At 40.3% G+C, this 17,160-nt stretch overlaps 2 protein-coding genes across 5 annotated transcripts; one reads left to right on the top strand and one right to left on the bottom strand.

Moving 5' to 3' along the window:
• Positions 1-2,117: 2,117 nt before the first annotated feature.
• On the bottom strand, positions 2,118-3,630 carry htr1ab (5-hydroxytryptamine (serotonin) receptor 1A b). The gene has a single exon (XM_080874617.1). The coding sequence runs from the start codon at positions 3,514-3,516 to the stop codon at positions 2,266-2,268; it is 1,251 nt and encodes a 416-aa protein (XP_080730743.1). The 5' UTR covers positions 3,517-3,630; the 3' UTR covers positions 2,118-2,265.
• A 3,466-nt stretch (positions 3,631-7,096) lies between these two features.
• On the top strand, positions 7,097-16,394 carry rnf180b (ring finger protein 180b). 4 transcript variants are annotated; one of them, XM_080875498.1, is made up of 8 exons: positions 7,127-7,232; positions 9,678-9,740; positions 10,338-10,430; positions 10,872-10,967; positions 11,122-11,754; positions 13,527-13,773; positions 13,868-13,966; positions 15,605-16,394. In XM_080875498.1, exons 3-8 carry the CDS (start codon positions 10,338-10,340, stop codon positions 15,790-15,792), a joined length of 1,356 nt encoding a protein of 451 aa, XP_080731624.1. In that variant the 5' UTR covers positions 7,127-7,232; positions 9,678-9,740; the 3' UTR covers positions 15,793-16,394. The 4 variants fall into 4 exon arrangements, with proteins under 4 accessions (XP_080731625.1, XP_080731624.1, XP_080731626.1 ...); XM_080875500.1 differs by having other exon boundaries at positions 10,278-10,430; XM_080875499.1 differs by lacking the exon at positions 9,678-9,740 and having other exon boundaries at positions 7,097-7,232.
• The last annotated feature ends 766 nt before the right edge of the window (positions 16,395-17,160 follow it).

The following is a 17,160-nucleotide window of genomic DNA, read 5'->3' as shown; positions in this document are numbered from 1 at the left end:
TCTATTCTTGAGCTCTTACCTCTTTTCATTTTCTATTAAACTGAACTTCTTCTTTAGTGTCATTTTTTTTTTAATTTTCAGAGTTTGTTCATTCTGAGTAATTGCTTTCATTATATTGAAATAAGCCACTTTTCATGTTTTAGCTGCCGTAATTATGATTTCCCAACTTCTAGAAATAATAATTTCTTTTTTATTTGTTTTGGGGTTTTTTGTTCAGATATGAGGAAGATTTCTGGAACTCTTATTGCTAGAAGACCACTTTTCAGCACCAGCCAATAAATAAATAAAATAAAATAATACACCTGCTTATTGTGTGAGGCAGCAGGCAGCTGTGGGTCCCTCATACACACCTCCGTGTTCCTGTGTCGCAACAGGCCTTTGATCAGGTAATTGCCCCTCGGCCCCGGAGTTTGCATCCCCCATATGTCTCTATGGCGACCACCTCTTCAGCATCCATCTGCAAGCCGCCTTCACACCCCTTTTAAGATGAACTTATATGTTACGAAGCCACAAGTGAAGTAGCACCGTTTCCACTTAAGCTGCAACCTATTTGTGAAATCTCACATATGATGAATGGTGTGTGTTTATTTTTTGTCCCCTCTTTCCATGGGTTTGTCCATATATCCGGCACATGCAAAAAGCTCCCACACACACACACCTCAGTGGAATGGTGAAATACATTTTTTCAGACTGCAATAAGGAAGCGTTTGTTTCACTCTGAACACTGATGTAACACCCATACATGCATGACACGACATGATCAGAATGCAGGTGGCGCTCATAAGGAACCATCTCAGGACTCAGGAGTCTGTGTGAAGATGCTGTGCGGAGGGTGACATGCTTCAAATGCAAGGGATTAGATCCTGTAAGGAAGTGAGGTGCTTTTTTGACAGATTTAAATGCACAGCTGCCCCTTTAAATTTAAGATCACTTTCCTCTTTAATGCCTGCAAGATCACATTTCAGTTTAATTCATTCCTGCTCTTGTAGAAAGAAATTCTCTAATTAGAGACACTCTTTCATCCATTTAAATATTCTCATTATATTTAGCATTAATTTATGGCCACATTTCCCAGAAATTCAGTTTCATCTAAATAATTTCCTCTGGGATTGATGTTAATACAGTATTCTGATTCTGATTTAAGATTTTTTTCTTAATTTAATAAACACCAAAATGGCATGACTCTGTAATGAGTCGGCCTCCAACAGGTCAGCAGTGGATGGAGAGGTAATTTAGTCATATTCAGACAGACGGATTTAAAAAAAAAATCCACATGTGGAAGCTGCACAGTCACATCCTTAACTGTTGACGCTTCTGCTGGGAAAAGTGTCTCGTTATGCACCTTGCTTGAGGGCACTGCAGTAGATATTTAATGCCATCATTTGCATGCGCATGCATGGTAGTTTATAGAAGCTGGGTGACGGGTTATCACCAGAGACAATGACAATCCTTCAGAAGTTGAAGGTTATGTTATTGTGACTAAATCCCTTTCTGTTTTGCTAATTGCCACATTATTGTATCCATTATTATTGTATCCATTATTACTGCATCCATTATTAACGTATGTAATTACTTATGGTGTAGCAGAGCGACATCATAGATACATGTCATTGTCTATAATTTAATGTCCAAAAAATTGTCGTCTTAGTTTTTTTTTTTAATTTATTTTACTGTTTTTTTTTATTCAATTAACAGACCCCACAAAATGCTTCATATTCTTCTTCTTTCTTATTTTTTATACAGTAACATATTACAACAACCATCGCCTCAATGTTGTAATGTAAACCATCGGATTAAAATAACCCTAAAATTTCGACTGGCACCTGAGGAAAGCATCAAATTTCTAAAAGAAACACTATATTATTGATTTTTTGCCTAGTTAAAATGTTATTTTTTAATTTTAAATATTCACAGCTTAGCTACTGGAAACGTGGATTCACAGTTTCAATTCAATAAATTCTTCCTGGCGCAGAATTTAAAAGTGTTAAAATAATGACTTCAGGGGGAAAAGTATTAAAAAGTTGTTTTTTTTATTGGACATCAAAGAACAGGATGAGCAACACGGAGCTTGAATCAAACGATCACAGCTTTATCTATGCATAGGCTATAGACATCTCTGGAGATATTTAACGATGGTGATGAGCGGCAATAATCATTGTGAGCCCTCAGTTCTTGTTTGAGAACAATCTGTTCGCAGGCTGTTGGTCTCTTTTTCACCTGGATGTCTCCAGATCAGCCCTCAGTGACCCGGTGAGTCTTGAACCATCACGGTCTGCAAAAGTGACACTTGATGATTTTCTTGAAAGCGCTCTGAAAATCTTTGTTGAAGTACGCGTAAATGATGGGGTTCAGTAAAGAGTTGGAGTAGCCCAGCCAGTTAATGACATCCTCTAGCCAGCGGGGCATGTAGCACGACTCCTGGCAGAAAGGCATGACCAGGGCGACGATGAAGAAAGGCAGCCAGCAGAGGATGAAGGTGCCCATGATGATGCCCAAAGTCTTCACCGTTTTGCGCTCCCGTGCCAGCGCGATCTTCCTCTTCGCCTCCGTCGCTTTCTCATGCCTGCTCTCGAAGAGCGGCACGGAGCTCGGGGTGTTGGGCAGCGGCAGGTTGCCTTTGGAGTTGCTGTGAACTTCGATGATCTCCAGAGACTCGCCGTCTTCGGCGTGTCTCACCGCGCCGTTGACACTCGGCAGCGGCCGGGGCTCCACGCTTCTTTTCCAGCTCTTGCCCTGTGCATCTCCTTGGATCTTTTTATGGAAGAGCGCGGGAGAGAGCGCCAGGCAGGAGTCGGACACTTTCTTTTTCTCCGTTTTACGCACCGTCCTCCTGATGCGGAACCGGGCAGCTTTGAATATCCGCCCGTATAAAACCAGCATCAGAGTTAGCGGGATGTAAAAAGCCCCGAAAGTGGAGTATATTGTGTACCAGGGGTCTTGCCTTATCTTACACTGCTTGGGGTTCGCCCTGTCCTCTGCCATGCTGCTGGGCTGGGAGCGCATGATCAGCATAGGCGGCACGGAGATGGAGAACCCCACTAGCCAAGTGACGCTGATGAGGACCGCGGCTCTCCTCGGGGTCCTCTTCTTCATATAGTCTATGGGCTCGGTTATGGCCCAGTATCTGTCCAGAGCGATGGCGCACAGGTGCAGGATGGACGACGTGCAGCATAGCACATCCAGAGAGATGAAGATGTCGCACGGAATCTGCCCGAGAGTCCACCGATTCAAAACCTGGTAGAGCGCCGCCATGGGCAGCACCAGCACCGACACCATCAGGTCCGTGACGGCAAGAGAGCCGATCAGATAGTTGGCGACATTCTGGAGAGAGCGCTCCAGCGCGATTGCTGCAACCACGCACGCGTTCCCAAATATTGCGCACAGGATGAGCGCGCCGAGCAGGAAGGATGTGACCACTTGGTAGCTGAGTTTCACCTCCTCGTCTTCTGGTTTTGGGGCTTTGTTTGAAGAGTTGTCGAGTTGAAGCCAGGCGGTCGTGTTGTTTGTGCCCTCCATCGTTGGGCCACTTCGATGCGACTGGAGAGGTTCTACTCTGCAGAGCGCATGGCACGGGAACACCGTGAAGAGCGCATAGCGGTCAGCTGGTCTGCCGAGAAGTGCAGAGAGGCTGTAAACTGCGAGTGTTGGCTGCTGACGGAGAATGATGCTGCGGTTTTATACCGGTGATGGAAAATGCGTCATTTCTGTGTGAGGCTGTAACAGAGGCATGGTTATGTCTGTTTAGTCCACAGCTCAGGCAGTGAAGATGTAGGAGCTGTGAAAAAAACACAGTAGTTTCCTTCTACTCCGTGGTCTCCAGACTGCAAGTGGATTAAGATTTATTTATTTATTTATTTATTTATGTAAATTTTATTGAAAAAAGTGGATTTGCTCATTTTTGAATGGCCTAAAATTAAAATCATTTTTTAATTTAAAACTATTTCAGTTATTGTTTCAACTCAATATGAGTTGATATGAAATATGTTTTTCTTCCCGTGTATTTCATTTGTGGCAGTCGTCTGCTTTCAGCACCACGATCAGCGCAGTGCAGTCAATCTGAGATGTCACACTGCCACCCGGCGTTGATTCACTGTCACAACACATAAACAATTATTACATTTTTGTTATCGTAAGCTTCAAACGCCTTCAAAGTAAAATAAAATAAAATAATTAAAAAGTTTGGCCATTGTGCCAGATTGTTGTATTATTATGACACTGTATTATTTTCATTCAGTTGTTCAATGTTAAAAACCAAAAAACGTCAAGAACAATATAAAAAGTACTGCTTTGCTGCACCTCCGAGTAAACGAGCTTTAATGAGAGCCTAAAATCTTTGAGTAATTCCATATTGTTTCCTCTATTTGATTAGGAAAAAATTATGCCATCAATTTAAATAAATATTTAAAAGTAATGAAAGTTTAGCTGGATCTGTGACAGACATAAACATTGGCCAACCAAACAACTTTAACAGGGGGGCATTTTCCCTACATCACTTTTCTGTTCCATTAAAGGCAAAATTAACTTTTATCTTAAGTATCTTTTATGTGTGCTGTTGCACTTACACACTTTGTCCACAAATCAGAGGTTATAAACTCAGATGCACAACTGCAAAATTACATGCAAAACTGGAGTGCAGGATGAGTTCCTGTATAATTAATAAACTCATACATTGTGTCATCTGTGTCACATGTTACATAATGTCAAGTATAAACAAGGATAAACATCCTGCTTTAAATCATAAATGGCCTGCATTAGTATACAACCATTTGCACTCACTGGCCATTTTATTAGGAATACACATGGCAGGAACTTGATGCTTTTACCCATGCAGACATGGTCAAGGTGACCACCTGAAGGTCAAACTGAGCATCAGAATGGGCAATAAATGCAATTTAAGTAACTGTGAAATGTGGAAAGGGTGTTTCTTGATCTGGTTGGTTTTGAGTATTGTAGGTTTATGATTCTTTTGGGGTTTGAATATTGATTTATGGTAAAGCTTTCTATCATTTTTTCTTTTGAGTTTGTTATTATTGCTTCTTGCTTTTTAATTTCTTTTTTATGCTTCTAGTTCTTTGTTTGTCGCTTGATGATGTTAGGTCTCTTTCATGCCCATTCTGTCCAAGCCTCATCTTTGTGTTTTGTCCTTATTTTTTTCTCAGGTGAAGTCAGCTTTTTCTTCATGTTTACCTTTCTGTCCTTGTGTCAGGTTTTGTGGTTTGAGTCCGTGTCTCAGTGTTAGCTTCTGTTTAATTTTGATAATCTCTTGTGTTTTGTATTAAGTTCTTCTTCCCTTGTCTATTCTTCTGTGATTAGCATCAGCTGTGCTCCGACCTGTTTCCTCTTCCTTCATTACCTGGTGTGTAGTGTGTGAATCTGTCCTTTCTTATGTTCTCCGTCTATGTTGTATCCCTCTGTTCCCTGTATTTTTAAGTTTTCCATGTGTTTTGCACCAGCCTTGCTCCATGTATGCTTTGTTCTTAAGCTGAGTTTAAGTTACTCTCCCAAGTTAGTCTCCCAAGTCCTGTGTTTCGGTCTTTACCTGTCACATAGCATTTCATTACAGTTAGCGCCAGATGAGTATTTCAGAAACTGGTGATCTACTGGAATTTTCCTGCAAAACCATGTCTAGGGTTTATAGGGTATGGTTCAAAAGAGAAAATGCTTTGTTGATGCCAGAAATCAGAGAAGAATGGCCAGACTGCTTCAAGCTGATACGACAGTAACTCATGTAACCACTGTATGCAGAAGAGAATTTCTGAATCCAATCAAAGCTTGAAGCGGATGGTCTACATCAGCAGAACACCAGCCAGCTAAGGACAGGAAAGTGAGGTTTCAAAACTGGAAAATGCAAGACTGGAAAAACATCACCTGCTCTGTTAAGTCTTCTGCTGAGACATTCACAGGGTAGGTCAGAATTTTGCATCAACAACATGAAAGCATGGATCCATGCTGCCTTCTATTAAAGCTCTGGGCTGGTGGTGACTTATTTTCTTAGCATACTTTGAGCACTTCTAAAGGACAAAGAGGGTAGCATACTGTGGAAAGGAGAGAAATTTTCTCAATGTGCAAACGTGGATTAATGAAGTCACCACACACGAGAACACCTGGAGTCACAGACAAGAGCAGAAATTCACCGCACTGCAGTTTTTTTAAGTCAAAAAAGGAAACTAGTATTTCTCAAAATCTGACTTTTATAGTTTGTATCCTCAGTCACACTCTTTCCCTCCATTGCTGCTGCAGGACTAAGCTTGATCTTTGTGTGCGCTGCAGCGTGAGCGTTTAAGTCTGTCATTACAAAACTAAGAATCTCTATGTTTTACTCATAGATGTAAAAACATATCAGTAGATTTCATCTGAGGGGACACAATGACCTTACTGGACTCCCAAGGCCAACCCATAAAAGTAACATAACACTGTGTTTAGCTGTTAAACAAAATCAGTTTTATTTTGTGATTTACAAATGAAATTGTTAAAGAATAAATTAACATCCCGCAAGTCTGGTGACTGCTTATTCCTCAGGCTCAGAGTTAAATATAGTTTGGTATTTTCGAATTATTTGTTGTTGTTATTTTAATTGATCTATTTAAAATTTAGTTCAGTTCCATTTTAGTTTTTGTTTGACAATGTTGGGTTTTTAGTTTAGTATTTGTTAGTTTCTGTCTTTCCAATTATTGCTGTGTGCAATGACGTGTCATAGTTAAGATTAGTACAGGTATTATTAGAATAACAAATTGTTTGAACGTGTGTCATACTATTATAAACATCCAGAGTCTCAGTAAACTTGTCTTTCAGTGACTCATCAGGCAACTTGTAATGTTTTTTAACCAAACTAAAAATTACTTAAAGATCTGTCCTCTATATTTTCATTTTATTTTAGTTTACAAGTTCTCTTTTTTTTTTATTCAAGTCCAGATTTTATTTGTGTTTAACGAAAATTGTACTGATCTGTACAATGTAGCTTGCCGTCACCAGTGTGTGTTTGTGAATGGGTGAATGACTGAATGTAGTGTAAAGCGCTTTGGGGTCCTCAGGGACTAAGTAAAGCGCTATACAAATTCAACTCCATTTACCATGAAGTTGAAGCGACAGCAGCGGCCTTTACGGTCCTTTTTGGCCCATTAGACGTCCCGTTGAGCACTTTTCATGACGTCACCGAGCTATTTAAACTCAAGAGAAATATTTTGTTTTCTTAGCGTAGCCGTGTTTACCTAGCAAATACGTCTGTCTTAAAGGTAAGCTTATTTTATTTTTATAGTTGTCGAAATGTTCTTCGTTGTATTTGGACCGTAGCCGTTGTCGTTTAATAGGGCTCAGTAGCTAACTAGCGACTCATTTTATTGTTTTACTTGAATTGTGTTTTTCTTATTTCATCGAAACCGTTAACTTTAAACTATGCACGTTAAGCGAAAACCCGTAATTTTGCCCTCGTAGTTTAAACATCGATAGTGAGAAGTTTGGTTGTCCCAGGCTGATGTGTGTGTTGTGCACGCCAGCGTGCCTGTAGAGTGTCCTTTATTATTTTAGTGACTATTTAGATTCTTTGGAGCCGCAAAACACCTGTGAGCGTTAAAAAAAATAACGTTAAATAAGAAATACTTACTACCACTAAAGTTTGCAAATTGCTGTGGTACAGCATCCAAAACATGAAAAGGCCACATGGCTCAACATAGCAAACATTATAACAGAACTACATAAAATAAAAAATACAATAAAGCTAATTTATACAAGAGCTTAAAAAAACCCCCTCTAAAGACACATTAAGGAGTTAAATCTAGAATAACTAGCACGTATAGTGCTATGAGGCGGTAACGATACTTTCTGTACAGGGAGTGCAGAATTATTAGGCAAATGAGTGTTTTGTCCACATCATCCTCTTCATGCATGTTGTCTTACTCCAAGCTGTATAGGCTCGAAAGCCTACTACCAATTAAGCATATTAGGTGATGTGCATCTCTGTAATGAGAAGGGGTGTGGCCTAATGACATCAACACCCTATATCAGGTGTGCATAATTATTAGGCAACGTCCTTTCCTTTGGCAAAATGGGTCAAAAGAAGGACTTGACAGGCTCAGAAAAGTCAAAAATAGTGAGATATCTTGCAGAGGGATGCAGCAGTCTCAAAATTGCAAAGCTTCTGAAGCGTGATCATCGAACAATCAAGCGTTTCATTCAAAATAGTCAACAGGGTCGCAATAAGCGTGTGGAAAAACCAAGGCGCAAAATAACTGCCCATGAACTGAGAAAAGTCAAGCGTGCAGCTGCCAAGATGCCACTTGCCACCAGTTTGGCCATATTTCAGAGCTGCAACATCACTGGAGTGCCCAAAAGCACAAGGTGTGCAATACTCAGAGACATGGCCAAGGTAAGAAAGGCTGAAAGACGACCACCACTGAACAAGACACACAAGCTGAAACGTCAAGACTGGGCCAAGAAATATCTCAAGACTGATTTTTCTAAGGTTTTATGGACTGATGAAATTAGAGTGAGTCTTGATGGGCCAGATGGATGGGCCCGTGGCTGGATTGTTAAAGGGCAGAGAGCTCCAGTCTGACTCAGACGCCAGCAAGGTGGAGGTGGAGTACTGGTTTGGACTGGTATCATCAAAGATGAGCTTGTGGGGCCTTTTCGGGTTGAGGATGGAGTCACGCTCAACTCCCAGTCCTACTGCCAGTTTCTGGAAGACACCTTCTTCAAGCAGTGGTACAGGAAGAAGTCTGCATCCTTCAAGAAAAACATGATTTTCATGCAGGACAATGCTCCATCACACGCGTCCAAGTACTCCACAGCGTGGCTGGCAAGAAAGGGTATGAAAGAAGAAAAACTAATGACATGGCCTCCTTGTTCACCTGATCTGAACCCCATTGAGAACCTGTGGTTCATCATCAAATGTGAGATTTACAAGGAGGGAAAACAGTACACCTCTCTGAACAGTGTCTGGGAGGCTGTGGTTGCTGCTGCACGCAATGTTGATGGTGAACAGATCAAAACACTGACAGAATCCATGGATGGCAGGCTTTTGAGTGTCCTTGCAAAGAAAGGTGGCTATATTGGTCGCTGATTTGTTTTTGTTTTGTTTTTGAATGTCAGAAATGTATATTTGTGAATGTGGAGATGTTATATTGGTTTCACTGGTAAAAATAAATAATTGAAATGGGTATATATTTGTTTTTTGTTAAGTTGCCTAATAATTATGCACAGTAATAGTCACCTGCACACACAGATATCCCCCTAAAATAGCTAAAACTAAAAACTACTTCCAAAAACATTCAGCTTTGCTATTAATGAGTTTTTTGGGTTCATTGAGAACATGGTTGTTGTTCAATAATAAAATTATTCCTCAAAAATACAACTTGCCTAATAATTCTGCACTCCCTGTAGTGTTCATCTCCAGTAGGTGGTGTAGAGGGTTATCAGATCAATAGCTCACCTTTTGATCACCTCTTTGTCAGCTGATGAAAGAATCCATGTAATCTGTTGAGAATAGATTCCTTAATGTACATCAAAGTTAAAGAGAACATAGTTGTGATTGCTTGCAATGGTAATAAAAGGATTGTGCAAAACATGGAAACATCTCAGCGTGATCTCTACCAGGACCAAAAGAATCTCAGAGACCGATGTTGTCTCACCAAATCCATGTGACAATAAGTGTTTTGATTTTTGAAACATCTCATGTCCAGGATTCATCACATTGCTTCTCAGTGCTCAGATTAACGTCCCTGTCAATCCAAAAAGTCCTGAAGGTGAGTGAAGTCGCACTTTAGTTAACTGTAAAACCCTTGTTCATCCAAATGCTTAACAATCCTTCTGATGACTGCTGTAACACCTCCAGCACCTTCCAGGATTACAGGCCTAGCTTTAAGTGAGTTTAACTTTGCACCTTAAATACTAAACAGTAATATCCACGTATTTGCTGCAAACTATAAATTTATTTTTTTATCATCAAAATGAAACAGCTGTGGACCACATGGAGCCTATATCTATTTGCATGTGTAGGCTACTTCCAAAGGTAGTAGCTTTAAAATGATTTGAGCCACTTCAGATCCTATCTGGATCCACATCATCAAGCGATTGAACTAATTGATTTCCAGCCTCCAACTTCCGACTCAGAAATCAATCTCTGTACATGTGGTTTTCCTAATGCCTCTGGAAGAGAGATGGGAGGAGGACTCTTCAAACAACCAATTGTTTGTATTCACAGCTGATTATTTCAGCTGACAGTTTGAATGTCCAAATATTTTTGTCATTAGTTTTGTTTTTTTTGTCCTTTTATTTGAGAGTCAGGACCAGTGCAGGTGAGTTCATCATTATGCATTGACAGCCTTTGTCACCATGTACAGATGAAGGACCCACTGCAGGAAAATATGCAGAGATCCATGCTGCGCTGCAGGAAGTGTCGGAAAAGCATCATAGACTCAACATGTTTTTTAACGGTAACAGTTTATTTTAAAATCCTAAATGTGTTTTCTTTCATTAACTTCATAGTTTACTTTAGGAGACGTTTTATGGTATTTGATTGGGAAATTAATGTGTGACAGAAGCTAAAACAAAACTCACAAAAAAGCAAATTTGGCCCAGTCTTTTAATGCGGCTTCAGTTCATTGAGGTTTATGGACCAGACCTCAAACTAATAGAGCTCTAGTCCACAGATGTACAGAGGAGTTCATGGTCGACCCAATAACTAAAGGTGCTTAGGTCCCATGGCTGCAAAACAAGCCCAAATCATCACCACCTCCACCACTGGACTGTAGAAAGTCGTGTGAAAACATCCTTTCTCACATGGCACTAACTGGCTATCAGTACCTGAGAAGCTGTTTTTTTTTTTCATGTAAACCGTCTCGGCTGTCTGTGTGTTTTTTTTTGCTTTGGAGCAGATTCCGTACACAGATGAAGCCTCTGCTGATGTTTGCAGTATTTGGCACCTCGATGTTGACATATTGCCAGAGTGGATTTTGACCTCAGTTCACCAAGTGAGTGTGACCCGTGTGAACAAAGATAATATGTCAACATTTTTATTTAGTTATTTATTTATTTTTTTAAAGCTGTGTTGACTGTTATTGTTGGAAGAGGAGAAAGAAACTGAAAAAAGTTAATCTTTAAGCTTTGTTCCTTTGGTGTCCCCAGACCCAGTGGACTGCTGGAAAACTCAACTGCCAGAATTGTAGAGCTCGCCTGGGAGGCTTCAACTTCATTAATCGCAGTCAGTGTCCCTGTGGCACTGACGCCTCCATTCACTTCAGCAAAAGCCGCCTGGATTACGACCACAAGCACTCCATCCTGATGGGCCAGCCTTTAAGGTCGAGGCTCAACAGGGGACAGATGGACATTTCTCAGAATCACGAGGAGAGGGCTGAGTTTAGCACGACTACACTGGATAGATTTCAGGATTTTAACTGTGCTGCTACAATGCCCCATGAGAGTCCTATGGAGGCCTCAAATCCACAAACTGATGGGCGAACTCCTGTAGAAAGAGAAAATGCTCGCTGGAAGAGTGTGCCAGCTTTCTGTGGTCGTGATTTTTACCCTGATGTTGTCTCACATCCTGCAAGCGAGCAGCTTCACACAGATGGTGAAGCCTCTTCATCTGTTTCTGAGGGTACCCAGCCGCCTCTGGATCAGCATCTCCTGCTAACAGAGGAGGGTGTTGAGTCTTCTGTAGAGACTGCAGCTCTCTGCGACGAGGTCTCTGATCCTGCTGTGTTTCTCAGAAGGAGATGGATCTCTGACAGTGTCTCTGAGCATGAAGAAGAACCAGTGGTATATTCATTTTTATTTATTTATTTTCTCTCTGTTTGGATTTATTGTAAACTATCTTTAACCTGCCAGACCACGTGATTACGTGTGAGTACAGAGTAGTAGAAGTAATGGTCAAGTGAATTCTCGACTCTGTTACTGACTTTCATCCCAAAACCACACTGAGTATTTCCAGTGTTCAGAATGCATCTGAATTTGGGAGGGGGGGGGCTGAAACCTTGGCAAGGTTATTTCCCATTTTCAGTCTAACTTAGCAGCCAAGAGAGTTTTAAGGCACGGTTAACCTCATTCTCATATAGCAATGTATGCTGTAGCCTACCATAGCTGGTGGGCAGATAACTTCCAAAGTGAGCAGCAAAGTGGTCCAATGGGATTGTCACCTACAGCAAGAAGGTCCTGGGTTCAAATCCAATGACTAGGACCTCTGTGCGAGGTTTGCATGTTTTCCCCATGTCTGCGTGCTCTGGCTTCCTCCCACACTCCATAGTCCAGCATATTGGGTTAAACTGTGATTCTAACTTGGCTGTAAGTGTGAATGTGGTTGTTTTTCTCTCCAATTTAACTCTGTGACAGATTGATGACCCTGTGTTCCCAACCTCTTGCCCCCTGATAGACAGCCCAAACTTGTGGTTAAACTGTCTGCTTGCATACCAGTGGGGAAAAAAAATTCACTAGCTGATAGATTCTGTTGTTTGAGCTGCTAAATAAGTGACATGTGTGTTATTGTCTCAGCCTCAAACCTCTGTCGGCTCCCCACCCTCAAACAGCCTTAGCAAAAAAGAGAAGAACCATATGAAGAGTGTGAGACTGAAACAAAGGAGGAGAGAGAGAGATGGCTGCAACACCAGAATGAGAAAGCACTGGTGAGAGAGCAAGGTTCACACTGAGTTAGTGTCAGTATGAAGGATGCAATCAAGTGGCAGATGCTGTGGCTGAAAAAGGAAGCCAACATGGAAGTGCTGAAAACTGTAGCTTCTCCAATGATTCCTTCATTCTAGCTCAAAAAGCAGGGCAGTCCCCATTATCATGGTAAAATACCCCAAAACATTACAGCATAAAAAATCTGTTTGGCACAGAATGGGGGCTTTGGCCTCTGTGGATAGTTTTCCCTTCATAACAACTCTATTTTAAGACTGAAACTTGAGGCTGTGGCTGCTTTATTTGATGGGGCTGATAGCTCTGCTGGACTTCACCTAAGTGTTTGTATGTTGGTGACTTTTAGATGCATTTTAATAAAATGATCTGATTTGGCTTGCTGTGTATAGATGGAAGACCAAATGCATGAAGGCCGTGCTTCAGTTGTGGTTAGCGAAAATCCAGTGTTTTAGTAGTCTGCTGTTTGGCACTAATCAGCTGAAGTGCGTTTCCCTGTGGTGTGCAAAAGTCTGTGAACTGAAGTGACATGGTAAAGAAGAGTGTGCCAAAATTCCTCCACAATGATGTGAGAGACTGAGTCATACAGAAAATCATTACTTAAAGTTGCTGTTGAAGGTGGTTCTAGATGTTGTTGAATCACGGAGTGTAGTTTTTCATATGACTGCCTGGAGTCCTGTGAAAACCTTCAGACATAACTGTATCCGTAAGTGTAGAAAAACACTATATAAGAACCAGTGCAGTTACCATATGCATGTAATAATGAGCAGGACTTAAATTATTTTAGATACAAGATTCAAAATGTGATCTGGGCAGTTTCTCCTCCAAAGTATGCTTGTAGAAGCGTTTTTTCCCTCCGCCGTTTGGGACCAAAAAATAAAAACTCGGATGTTTATGTCCAGGCTGAACGTGTGAGAGTTTTGCTGCTGGATGATGATGATGAGGAGGAGGAGGAGGAGCACCAGGAGAACAGGGAGAACCTCACCTGTGCTGTCTGTCTGGATGTCTACTTCAGTCCTCACAGAAGTCAGGCCTGTGGTCATGTCTTCTGTGAGCCATGTCTTCGCGCACACGCCATGAACAGTGGAAATGACAAGACCACCTGCCCTCTCTGCCGGGATGTCATCTTATACACCAACTTACAAACTGGTACGTTTGTTAATTCGCTCTTTGTGTTCAGAATAGCAAACATTTTCTGGTGAGGATATGCTCTTTAGTTCGTCCCCTGTTCTGTCTTCTTCAGAGCTCGATCAAAGGGCAAAAACCTTTTTCCCAAAACTTTACAAGGCTCGCAAGTGTGAATTTGAGGCTTCGCCGTGTGCATCATGGCCTCTGCCTGAAGGTGAGAAGCTTTGCTGTTTAGTTTAATTTGTTTTTATTTGACTAGGAAGTGTTTCCAGTGTAATACTGTGACAGAAAAGTCTGGATTATCCCGTTTCTGTGAAGGTTGACAAAAGCAAAAATGCATGAAGTAGTTTTCAATCTCAGCTCACATTGCATCAGGACCTTGGTTCTGAGGAAGCAATAAATGGTATTGCTTTATCGCCTTGCTTTAGTGTCTGTAGGGTATTTTATCTTTACACAGCTGGTTGTAAACTGTTAAAACAATAACTGAAACTGGAGTTAAAATCGATATAGTTAGGTTTGCAAACCAGACAGAGCATTCCTCCACTTAAAAGCTTTTAGTCTCTTATGGTGGATAGATGATTCAATTTTATTTATACAGCACCAAATCACAACATCAGTCACCTCAAGGTGCTTTATATTGTAAAATAGACGCTACAATAATACTGCCTGTGATAACTGTGACACCCAGAGAAAGAAGCATCAGAACTTAAAGTTTTGGAATGGGACCAGTTCTGATTTGACAATAGATATTTATGTCTTTGGGAAATATATAATTTTTAATTCTTTAAATGTAACACACTTATGTACACTTGGGGTTGTGATACATGTATGTATTCACTTGAACCCCTTAGTTGTGTGCCTGAGGTGACCATATTGGAGTTACTCCCTCTTACTCACAAACAAATCCAAGAGAAGATGACATTGTGTGAAACTGAGGAGTGTGTGGAGCAGTCTGAAGCCTGAGCTTCTGGTTTCTCGATCAGGGCATAAAACCATAATTATGTTTGTTTTGAGATCATGATTATTTACCACTATTATGGTCACTTTTTTCCCTTGAGCTTTAATTAAAATTCAAATGAAATATACTCAAAATGTTAATAAATAAATGAACTAAACCTTTCACAGCAGCCTGGCAACGAGTGAATCTGGACTTTCATGGAGAAACAAGAGTAAAAGAAAAGTTTGCTGAAGGGCAAAAGGAGTAAATTATTGAACAGAATGCAGTTCAGTTCACTCATTTTGTTTTAATACTTGTTATAAATCCAAATTAATTACTCGGATAACCTCTATTATTTTTACATGTTCAGACATGTCATGTCTAATGTGAGTATCTAGCACTGGCACAATAATAGAACCTAAAATAAGGAAAAAACCTGAGTCCCATTAAAAAAAAATGTCTGGTTTTCTAACTTGAATTCTTTATGTAGAGCTCCTTATGTTATTGCAGAGCAAAAGTAAAGGAAAGAAACTGATGAGAGATTGAAGGATTTGATGGTTGTGAATAGACTCAGGCAGAATTACCAGATGAAGGTTTCTGGCTGAGGAAATGATGTGTAGTGCGCTTATCTGCCGAATGAATTGAATATTTTCATATGTTTGTTTCATCTAAAAGCTAATCATTGTTTTATAGGTTTAATATTCTTCCACTTTATAAAATTCTGCTCTTATCAAAGGTTTATTTGTATTTGGAGAAATTTTTTTCCCCGTTAAACATGTATCACTTTGTAAAATATAAAATTTGTATTTCTGTTGTTTAAAAGAATAACATTTTGAACCTCGGCACAAATAATGACATTACACACAAATTTTGATTGGTCATTAAATGTGGAACATTTCATCTCTTTCTCATTAGGTATCAGAGACGAAGATTTTCCCGTGCTTCATTTTTACGGAGTGCAATTGGGCCACATTTTGTTAAAGATATTTTTTGTCATGAGCTGCATCCTGTGCTGTGTCCTGGTTCTAGTGTTCCTCTGTTTTATCCTATTCCTCTACTGTTTTAGACCTTATGGTCTAATTGCATCATTTCTTCCAGATTAGGCCTACTGAATCGCATGTCGGATGTTAATAGAGTCCGGGAATACCTCTGAAACAACAGAGGGCATGTGAGACATTTGCAGAAATTGTTGAGAAAAGTTTATAGTATTGAGTGTGATTAGGGTTTAATAACTACCTAATTACTTGAAAAATCTTCAGTCTGATGATTTTTGTCCTGCTAACATAACAAAGCACAGAACTGCAAAACTGAGCTTCTTGTGTCGTGTTCACTAAGGTCACTTGACAGCAATTTGAATTTTGAATGCCATATTTCTTAAATTCAAAGGTGCCAAGCTTTGAGGCATCACCTGAAAACGACCGTATCAGTGTTTTTATTTTTTTCAATCATCTGCTGAAAACTGTTTCATAGGTCTTTAATTTCTGTCCGTCATGTTTCACAACGTATGGATGTGAAAAAAATTGAATGTAAGTACATATCCTTGACTTATGTACACTTTATCCAAACTGTGAAGCACTTTGTGTTTTCAAAAGTGCCATCCAAAGATCTTGCTGCTGTTCCATTTTCTGTATCAAATGTACAGAGACACGCTGCTTCTGTGAAATGTAATCCATACCAGGAGTCTCAATAAAGGTTAGCTGGCTGATTTTTGGTTGAAAATGTGTTCTTATTTATGGTTTTTAACTCATTGGAAAATGCTAAACTATAATAACTGCTCGGTACACCTGTTTTGGGCACTTTCTCTCATTCTTCTCAGAACCTCTCAAGTTTGACGGGGAGCGCTGGTGCACAGCCGTTTTCAGATCAGTCGAGTTAGTCTGGGCCCTGACTGGACCACTTAAAGGCGCTCACAGAGTGGGCCCAAAGCCCCTCCTTTGTCTCTCTTTACCCAGCTAAATCAGCAAACACCTGGTCAGGAGCAGGTTTTAAATTGTGGTTTAAAAATGGCTGAAGCACCATGTAATTAAATGATTAAAATTCTCTGCTGCCGCAATGTCGTTCTTTAGTAAAACCACGATATAAAGCACAAAATGTGCATTGCATAGTTGCATGCAATAATGTGGTGATGGAGAAAATCTATACATGTTCTTATACTTGATTCTAATCTAAATCAGTATCTGCTGACAAAGAAAGCCCTAAATCACCACATTAATGTTTTTCTGTCCCAGTATATTTTGCGTTTTACTGTTACGTTTGTTTTATTCATTTCAGATTTTTATCATCATCTAACTGTGAGTCTGATTGGCGCAGGCAGTACTCGGAGAGCATTTTGGTCAGAAGTCACATGACCTTGATATTTGAGCATACATGGCGCCTGCAGCAGAGAGCCTGGTTTAACAGATAAAGTTGATAACCACCATAATGATGCTGGTTATTTCACACTGGGGTCTGAGGTTGCATCAAGCTAGCTT

Source organism: Rhamphochromis sp. 'chilingali' (genome assembly GCF_963969265.1).
Source record: "Rhamphochromis sp. 'chilingali' genome assembly, chromosome: 2".
Taxonomy (NCBI): Eukaryota; Metazoa; Chordata; class Actinopteri; order Cichliformes; family Cichlidae; genus Rhamphochromis; species Rhamphochromis sp. 'chilingali'.
Note: the sequence above shows the minus strand (reverse complement) of the source record. Positions and strands in the feature narration are given on the sequence as shown.

Excerpts from the sequence above, each read along its gene's own strand:
- htr1ab (XM_080874617.1), bottom strand. The coding sequence starts at position 3,516 with ATGGAGGGCACAAACAACACGACCGCCTGGCTTCAACTCGACAACTCT.
- rnf180b (XM_080875497.1), top strand. The coding sequence starts at position 9,615 with ATGTTGTCTCACCAAATCCATGTGACAATAAGTGTTTTGATTTTTGAA. Across the intron at positions 9,741-10,337 it reads CAATCCAAAAAGTCCTGAAG|ATGAAGGACCCACTGCAGGA; the intron begins GTGAGTGAAGTC and ends CACCATGTACAG. Across the intron at positions 13,967-15,604 it reads ATCATGGCCTCTGCCTGAAG|GTATCAGAGACGAAGATTTT; the intron begins GTGAGAAGCTTT and ends CTTTCTCATTAG.